Here is a 9426-nt window from a genome sequence, read left to right on the forward strand (position 1 = left end):
TCCACAGAGATGGGGTCAGCACTAGGGGGCTGTGGGAGATGAGCACCCCGGAGGTACTGCTGCTGGTGGGACCCTGTTCCCCTGGGTAGAGTCTGTCCAGGTAAGAACCCCCAGAGGAGATCACTCATAGAGGGGCCTTCTCTGCAACTGTCCCTACTCTGAATCCCTCCCTTAGGTCTGGGAGGGTGACGGTGTGGGGCTAATTGGTGACATTTGGGAAAACAGGAAAAATTATGTGTACCCACCTGCCCTCCCTCGGCCCCAGCCGCTGGAGGCCTCTTGGTGGAGCACATGATAGATGAGAAAGAATGAGAAATGGCAGCTGGAGAGCCACCCCCCCTCTCCCCCCCAGTCCCTGCTCTGCAACAACTTGTCATACTAGGGGCCAATCACTTTCCCACCTCTGGACTCCACTTTCCTTTACCTGTGAAACCGCAGTGGTGCCACCATCTGGGTAGTCCCTTCCATCCAGCTGCGAACCATTCGGGGTGAAGCTCAGGGTTGGAGTGTTCCATCCTCACTCGATCTCCAGGCTCCTTCCTAGTTCCCGCGGCCAGCCTAAGCCTCATTCCCCACGGCTGACAGCTAGGACAGTCCAAGCTATTTTTGGCTTGGCTACCCTGCCCCTCCCACAATGGGCCTCGCCTGGCTCAGGCCCAGTGCCTGTCTGCTGGCATTGCCCTGAGTCCTGCTTCTTTGGCTCTCGCTCCCACAAACTAGCCATGCCTGGGAGAAGGGGCTCCCTTCCCTACTCGGGACACCATCCGGGGTGCGTCCCCTCAGCCCCTGCCTGCCGAGTCTGGGATCCTCAGTCCTGCCCAGACTGGGAGCCCCCACGGCCATCGCCACTGCTGTGCCGTGACATGGCCCTGCAGAACGCCCTGTACACCGGAGACCTGGCGAGGCTGCTGGAGCTGTTCCCCCCGCACAGCACAGCCGACCTGCTGCTGGAGAGCCGGGCTGCGGAGCCTCGATGGAGCAGCCACCAGAGAGGTGAGGGGCAGCAGGGGATGGGGCTGAGGACCAGGGGGCTGGGCTGACAGCATCAGGCAGAGGTAGCAAGTGCTAAAGGAAAAGAAGCCCCTGGCAGCTCCTCGCTCACCCCAAGGCTTGCCTAAACCTTGGCCCAGGAGTGAAGTCATGCGGAGCCCAGAATAGCTCCTGCTGAACTGCGTGGCCAGGTCAGGCTCAGCTCAGGCTCAGCTCAGGGACAGAGACCCTCTCCTTCCATCTGTCTGTGTTTCTTTTCCTTTTCTCTCTCTGCCTTTGGCCCCAACCTCTCCTCCCCCAGAGCCCCCTTCCCATATGCTCACTCTCTGCCCCAATGAGCTGGTCCCCAGATGAGTGCAGGGGGTGGGAAGAGCCCCCGGGTGACAGACGTGCCCTCTGTGCCAGGCTGGTGGAGAAGCCCAGCAGTGGGTCTGCAGAACACCCAGAGTCTGGCCCGGGACCCATCGTCACCCGCATGGCCTCAGGACCTGCCCTGGCCTTCTGGCAGGCGTTGCTAGCGGGGGACGTGGGCTCCGTCTCCCGCATCCTCGCCGACTCCAGCGCTGGCCTGGCACCAGATTCCATCTTTGATACCAGCGACCCAGAGCGGTGGAGGGATTACCGCTTCAACATTCGCGCTCTGAGTATGGCCAGGGGCACTGGGGGGTCTGAGCAGGAGAAGGGAGGCTGGGAATGGAGCTCTGGGCTCCCTCTGCCTCCCTTGTTACCTGGCAGTTCTTTGCTTCCCTCCAGGATCTGAGGCCGGTGTCTCCTCTCTCCCCAGGACTCTGGTCTCTGACTTACGAAGAGGAGCTGACCACCCCACTGCACGTGGCAGCCAGCCGGGGCCACGCAGATGTGGTGCAGCTGCTGCTGAGGCGGCGGGCAAAGCCAGACAGTGCCCCCGGGGGCCGCACCGCCCTGCACGAGGCCTGTGCCGCAGGCCACACTGCCTGTGTCCATGCGCTGCTGGTGGCAGGAGCCGACCCCAACATCCCTGACCAGGATGGGAAACGCCCCTTGCACCTCTGCCAGGGGGCTGGCACCCTCGAGTGAGTGACTCCTCACCCTAACCCCCACCCACTCGTAGGGGAGATAAAGCCATGACCTCGGGGGGGGGGGGTGGGGGAGCATGTCAGGGGTTAACAGGCTGGGTGGGCTGGATGGAGGAGTCAGGGCTCAGGTAGGGAGTCAGGATGCAATTGCTCCTCAAACCATCCAACCATTGGTCCCAGGAAGTTTGGAATGGCCTGAACTTGGGATAGTTTCTGCTTCCCCAGAGGTGGAGGAGGGCTGTGTCAGGGGTTGGCCGCATGGCCTGCACTGGAGAACTTGTCTGGATTCATTCTGGGGATCCATCCTGTGCCATGAAGTTTTCATGTGTTCTACAGCAACTGAGGCACAGTGCTCCCTCAGGGATCGACTGTCCGGTGATCTAGACAGGCTGTAAGGATAGTGACTTCCACTTAGAGTCTGCATTGGTCCCTGGGGACAGGGTCTGGTTTCCAGAATGGCAGACACCCTCAGTAATGGGCTCAGGGACCGAGTCCAGCTAACTAAACTCTAAGAAACTAATGGATATACCCAAATGTGACAAAAGTATTGTTTACTGTATGGAATATTCCAAATAATTATGCCCCATGTGCAGGGGACCTTGGAGGATGAGTCCTCACAATTCTTTGAGCATGGAATCCCCCAAAGGAAGCCGTTGCAAACTGTTGACTAATTGCACCCACACGGAGGCCCTCTCTCTACTGACTACACACCTGCCAAATTTCACATCCTGCCCTGAATGGTGCCAATTTTTTTATCCTTGGGTCCTTCTTTCATGGACCTTCTTCCACCTGTTAACCTCGTCAGCTTTCAGAGGACTCCACTGACTTAATATGTTGAAGACATTCCTGCGCCGGCATAGTCCCAGAGAAATACACTGTGGGTGTGAGCCACGTAGGTAATTTAAATTTTCTAGTAGCCTTATCATAAAATGAAAAAGAAACAGGTGAAATTAATTTTTTAAACAGTGGTAAAATACCCATAGCATAAAATTTACCATCTTAACCATTTCTAAGTATGCAAGTACATTCACACTGTTGTGTAACCATCATCACCATCCATCCAACTCCTGAAATTTTAATCTTACAAAATGAAATTCCAGCCCTATTGAACAACAACTTCCCATTCCCCCACCCCTCACGGCAACCACCATTCTACTTTCTATCTCTATGACTTTGACTCCTCTGACTACCTCACATAAATGGAAACATATAGTGTTTGTCCTTTTGTGACTGACATATCACTTAGCATAATGTCCTCAGGGTTCATCCATGCTGTAGCATGTATCAGAATTTCCTTCCTTTTTAAAGGTTGCATAATATTCTACTGCATGTAGATGCCACATGTCAGTTACCCATTCATTCATCTATTGATGGAGACTTAGTTTGCTTCCATGTTTTGGCTGTTGTGAATAATGCTGCTGTGAACATGTGTATACAAATATCTGTGAAACAGCTGAAATTAATTTTAATAATATATTTCATTTAACAAAATATATCCAAAATGTTATCATTTCAACATATAATCAATAGCAAAAAAAAAAAAAAAAATGAGATGTTTTACATTCTTGTTTTGTACTATCTTCAAGTTGATGTGATTTTACACTTAGTGTGTATCAATTAGGACTAATCATATTGCAAGTGCTCAATAGCCACAAGTGGCTGATGGCTACTGATTGGACAACACAGTTCCGCCTGGTGACGTCATCAGCCTTCAGAGGGCTCCTATTTTTAGCTCTGGCCATGTTCCAGCCCAGCCCCCTGGAAGTGACACCCAGTGATGATCCTTCCTTCCTTTCTTGAGTAAGCAGATGTATATCTAAAATCATTACGGAGAATTTCAAACACAGAAATGTGGGCGGGATAAGATAATGATTCATCATCATCTAGACCGCCCACCTCTCCCTGCCATTAACGCTGCTGCTAAGAGTCCTTATGATAACAGCTTTTCAGGCCTCTGCGGCCCACATCAGCGTCATTTAGGTCTAGATTTCAGCAATTATCCCTATTCTACAGATGAGGAAGCTGGAGCTTATCTTAGCAAAGAGGCTAATGCCTTTAGCCTTGAAGTCTGGCTGGTCAGTTTTGTTTTTGTTTTTCTTTGTGCTCACTGCCAGGCCCCACTCCCCCATTCCCTCCTCCAGTCCCTCTAACTCCCCTGCTGTCCCTGGACTGGAAGGCCAGCTTCTCCCCTTACTAGCTGTGCGAAGCTGGGTGAGAGCCTCACGCCCTCAGTGCCTCCGTTTCCCCATCCGAACCTGCCCTAGGAAACAAGTGAGTGCAGGTAAGGCGCCCAGAAGCTGCCTGTTGTGAGTGCACCATGGCGTCTGGTGACTTTTCCTGCCATTGAGGGTTTAGTGCACTATTCCTGCAGGGTGTGTGTGGGCTTGAAGAGAGGGCATTGTTGATCCTGCAGAATGTTGCTGGATGACCAGTGACAAGATGGGAGGTGAGGGCATACAGAACCAGGAGCCATCCAAGGCTCCCCGGTGTTCGCTTTGCTCAGACTGGCGGAAATGCAAGGGTGAAGGGCTGCACCCCATTTTCTTTCCCACCGCCCTCTCACCCTCACTAGGTGTGCAGAGATGCTCCTGAGGTTTGGGGCGAAAGTGGATGGTCGGTCCGAGGAGGAAGAGGAGACCCCTTTGCATGTGGCCGCCCGACTGGGCCATGTGGAGCTGGCAGACCTACTTCTAAGACGGGGCGCGGACCCAGATGCCCGAGACGCTGAAGGCTGGACACCGCTGCTGGCTGCCTGTGACACCCGCTGCACACCCGCCACTGACCCCGAGGCCACTGCAGCCCGCTGCCTCCAGCTGTGCCGCTTGCTGCTCTCAGCCGGTGCCGACCCCGATGCTGCCGACCAGGACAGGCGGCGGCCCCTGCATCTGGCCTGTCTCCGCGGCTATGGGGCCATCGTGGAACTGCTCCTGTCCTGTGGCGTCAGTGTCAACGCCATGGACTATGGGGGACACACAGCCCTGCACTGTGCTCTGCAGGGCCCCCCCTTGGCCCTGGCCCAGAGCCCAGAGCATGCAGTGCGAGCTCTGCTCAACCACGGTGCTGTTCGAATCTGGCCTGGGGCTCTCCCCAAGGTACGGGGCTGGGGGCAGAGGGAGGGCAACGAAGGCCAGGGAACAGGAGACCAGGCCTGTGTGCCTACACGCTCTGGGTGTAGCCCAGGCCACTTGGGCATTTGATAGGTCAGTTCAGTCTGTCTTTCATTCCACAAGCCAGCAAAGCCCAACAGGGGGCAGAGGTGAGGACACAGACCAGCGGAGGAGTATGTGTGTACACATGTGTGAACGTGCATCCATGTGCGCACACATGTGTGTACACATACATGTGCACTCCATATGGACTGAGGGCAGTGGGGCCAGATTGTAAAGGATTGGAAGAGTCCGAGAGGAGGAGCCAGGATTGATGCGGACAGAAGGAGTGAGCTGATAAAAAAAGCCTTAGGCAGCTCTGCCTGGCTAGTCCCATCAGTGAGACATTTGAAGCTCAGGCGAGGCTCCCGGGAGCAGGTGATGAGCCTGGGTCATGAGGTTCGAGACGAGCTTGGTCCTGGTTTCTGGGTGCTGGCAGGACAGGCATCACCCAGTCCCGCGCGGCTGCCCTGGCACCTGGGAAAAAATCCTTCACTGTCAATTTCCAATCTGTCTCTTAATTTAGGTTAACGTCCCCAAAGGGGGTTCACTGGGAAGACCTGTTACTGATGCCCTGGCAGGGGGCCCTGTCCCATGCAGTGTCATGTCTGGAGGTGGCTATATGACGTCATGAAGGGCACTGGGTTTTGGGTTGAGTCAGGACTGATATGGCTGTGGGCAGGTGCCCCTGCCCTATCTCCCTGCTTATTCCGTCCAGCCTGGCCTTGTCCTGGATGCTCCCCTTCTGTCCCTACCTTTCCCCTCCACTCACAAACCTAGAAGCATTTGTCTAGATTCCTAAGCAAGACCAAATAATTAAGCAGCCTGAGAGTTCGGCAGATTGGTCTCCCCTTTGGGAGAATACAAGAAAATCAACAATTAACACTAATTAATCTCCTATTAACACCAGATAATTAGGAGACAAGTAATTCCCTGTAATCTGACAGTGGCTCTGACAGCTAATGATTCCCGGAGTCAGAAACAGGGTGGGAGGAGGAGGTGGAACAGCAAGCGGATTTCCCAGGACCCCTCTGCCGGCCCCTCTGGCCCTGCTCCTCCCTGCCTCCCGGACCAAGGGGGCCACACAGCAAAGAGCCCCATTCATCCCTTCATGATCGGAAAGTGCAGGATCCATTTCCCACGATTGGACAGTTATGTCAGGCTCGCTGGGATGCCTGTTCTCTGGTAAGGAACTCCTCCCTGCTAGGAGGTCTCCGTGGCCCACCTGGGACCACTGCCAGCCCCAGCCAGTTCTCTAGGAGCCACCCTACTGGACTGAGCACTTAGGAGACCCGGTTTTGATGCTCGTGTGACTATAGGCAAGTCACTGGAATTTTTTGAACCCAAGATCCCTGCGACCAACCGTGATGAAAAGCGATTGGAGCACAGTGGGTAGCAGTAGAGCCAGCACAGTCCTGCCCACACAGACACCGTTTGAAGGTGTGTGACCTGTTACATGGGTCCCCTTAGTCCTCCCAACAACCTCTGAGGTTGGTGGCGGCTGAGAGTGCAGGCTCTGGAGCCAGGCACACTATCTGGGTGACCCTTGGCAAGTTGCTTAGTCTCTCTGGGCCTTAGTTTCCTCACCTGTAAAATAGGAACATAACAGTATGCCTGATTCTTAGGTTAGTGTGAGAACTAAACGGGTTTACACATACAAAGCTCTTTGGACAGGGCCTAACTGGAGTCCGTGTGCAACCCCTGTTAGCTAGCATTGTTTTGAAATTGCATAGTGTATGTGAAAGCACTTGGAAAGCTGTTAGGCGTTATCCCAATGTAGGGTATCACTAGACAAGGGAGAGAGAGGCACAGGTTGGAACGCAGGAGAGTTCCTGGAGGGGAGGGGACTTGGGCTTGAAGAGCTGGAGGCACGGGCATTCCAGGCAGCGTGCAGAGACAAATCAACGTGGGCCAGGACAGACAGAGACTGGCCCCAACGGCAGGCAGGAGGAGCAGGTCGAGCAGGGAAGTCCGATGTAACCAGCTTGCAACTTCCTAGCTCTAAGGAGTGAGGAAAAGAGGCCAGCCCTGGACAGATAGCTGGGGCAGCTTCGGTGAGCACTGCCCAGATGCAGGGCCAGAAGCAGAGGGCCATGGGTGTGTGCGATGCTTTCTCCAGGGGTCCTGCTTCCTGGACAAGGCCTTCCCCTGCTCCCATTATCTGGCGTTGCCCAGTCCATGCAGCACTCCCAGCCGGCCAGGCAGATGGGTCTTCTCTCCTTGTGCAGGGTGTTAAGGCCCCTAATGCCAGTGTGTGGGGAAGGAAGTGGGGTATGTACAGAGATGCTGCCTGGTACATGGCACCTGGCTGTTTTCAGATTTTACAAAGAATCTGTGGCCAGCCCTAACCGGTTTGGCTCAGTGGATGGAGCGTCGGCCTGCGGACTGAAAGGTCCCAGGTTCGATTCTGGTCAGGGGCATGTACCTTGGTTGCGGGCACATCCCCAGTGGGGAGTGTGCAGGAGGCAGCTGAATCGATGTTTCTCTCTCATCGATGTTTCTAACTCTCTGTCCCTCTCCCTTCCTCTCTGTAAAAAATCAATAAAATAAATTTAAAAAAAAAAAAAAAAAAAAAAAAAAAAAAAAAAAGAATCTGTGGCCAGTAGCTTGACATATAGCAAGAAATGGAGGTGAAGCACGAATCTGCTTATGGGTATTACATGCAGGCATGGGTGGGTATGACAGTACCTGTGTGTGCCACACCTGTGCATGGTTGCCTTTCTGACCACGTGGATGGTCCCCCAGCATGGGCAGCTTCCTGGCATGGCTTGCCCTCACTGCATCCAGGTGTGGGCAAGGTTAGTTTCTTCCAGAGGCTCTGAGAGAGAATCTGTTCCATGCCTGTCCCCAAGCTTTTGGTGGCTGCCCACACTCCTGGGCGCTCCTTGACTTGTAGGCTCATCACTCCAATCTCTGCCTCCATTGTCACATGGCATTCTCCCTGTGTGATGTCTGTGTTCTGTTTTCTCGTCTTATAAAGATAGCAGGCATATTGGATTAGGACCCACCCTAATGGCCTCATTTTAACTTGATTACATCGGCAAAGGCCCTATCTCTGAATAGGTCACATTTATAGGTCCTAGGGGTTAGGACATCCACATATACTTTGGGGAGGTAATTAAAGCCACACAGCTGTTCTGGGCTGACTGGTCATCCTGGGTGGACTGACTGGGACCTGCACTGTGGGGTAACCCTGGGAACATTCACTACCTCTGCCTCTTCCAGGTGCTGGAACGCTGGTGCACATCCCCACGGACCATCGAGGTCCTGATGAACACCTACAGTGTCATGAAGCTTCCTGAGGAGGCCACGGGTCTGGTACCTCCTGAAATTCTGCAGGTTAGCCTCCAGGACCCTGACCACACAATCGCTCAGCCTGTCCAGGAGACTCCCACCTCCTAAAGGAAACCCCATGGGTCCCCCCACTCTGCTCCACAGAAATTATCCAGAGACCCTCTTATGTCCCAGAAGAAGAAAACTTAAGAGTGAACACCCCACGAGGCTCCAGAAGATACCCACTGGCCACCAGCCTACCCCTGTGGGAGGAATGGGTGCCTCTTGTCCCAGGCTGCCTCGCTGAGCCCTCCATTCTATCCCCAGAAGCACCACCGATTCTACTCCTCCCTCTTCGCCTTGGTGAGGCAGCCCCGATCGCTGCAGCACCTGAGCCGCTGTGTGCTCCGAGCTCACCTAGAGGCCTGCCTGCCCCACGCCCTGCCCCGCCTTCCCCTGCCTCCCCGCCTGCTCCGCTACCTGCAGCTGGACTTTGAGGACGTGCTCTACTAGGTGAGTCCTGGCTTCTGTGGACAGTCCCAGCAGTTTTTTTTTTTGGAGGGGGAGGGTAGGAGGCAAGAGGGGAGTTGGGGGCAGTGTCCTGGCAGAACTAGCCAGCCTCCCGTAGCACTGGACCTCTCCGAATGCACGTCTCTCCTTCCAGATGAACGCTGCACTTGGAGAGAGCCTAAAAGCAAGTGCCCCGGACACCAGGGGCTCTGGCCTGCTTCTCACAGTGCACCAAACCCAGGACTGAACGGAACCAACTCAAGCCCAGGTGGCCCTCTCAGCCGGAGGTCCATCTCCACGGGCAGAGTGATGCTGCCATTCCCACCAGGGAGAGGCGGATGGACCATGTTTGTTGGAGAGAGAGCTAGGACTCATGGCAAGTGATACTCTCCTCTTGGGGTGTCTCCTGGGATCCCCTCTGGACAGTCTGAATCCTGCATGCACATTAAAGT

The 9426-nt window shown here is 54.6% G+C and overlaps 1 protein-coding gene across 1 annotated transcript; it reads left to right on the forward strand.

The window, feature by feature from the left end:
- Positions 1-1276: 1276 nt before the first annotated feature.
- ASB10 (ankyrin repeat and SOCS box containing 10) lies at positions 1277-9426 on the forward strand. The gene is made up of 6 exons (XM_070424938.1): positions 1277-1634; positions 1775-2042; positions 4618-5137; positions 8417-8530; positions 8792-8977; positions 9129-9426. The coding sequence occupies exons 1-5, from the start codon at positions 1325-1327 to the stop codon at positions 8975-8977; spliced, it is 1398 nt and encodes a 465-aa protein (XP_070281039.1). The 5' UTR covers positions 1277-1324; the 3' UTR covers positions 9129-9426.

The sequence above is a fragment of the Myotis yumanensis genome, unplaced genomic scaffold, assembly GCF_028538775.1.
Source record: "Myotis yumanensis isolate MYYU_CA2020_CCGP unplaced genomic scaffold, mMyoYum1.0.hap1 SCAF_9, whole genome shotgun sequence".
Classification (NCBI taxonomy): domain Eukaryota; kingdom Metazoa; phylum Chordata; class Mammalia; order Chiroptera; family Vespertilionidae; genus Myotis; species Myotis yumanensis.

Excerpts from the sequence above, each read along its gene's own strand:
- ASB10 (XM_070424938.1), top strand. The coding sequence starts at position 1,325 with ATGAGCTGGTCCCCAGATGAGTGCAGGGGGTGGGAAGAGCCCCCGGGT. Across the intron at positions 2,043-4,617 it reads CAGGGGGCTGGCACCCTCGA|GTGTGCAGAGATGCTCCTGA; the intron begins GTGAGTGACTCC and ends CACCCTCACTAG. Across the intron at positions 5,138-8,416 it reads GGCCTGGGGCTCTCCCCAAG|GTGCTGGAACGCTGGTGCAC; the intron begins GTACGGGGCTGG and ends TGCCTCTTCCAG.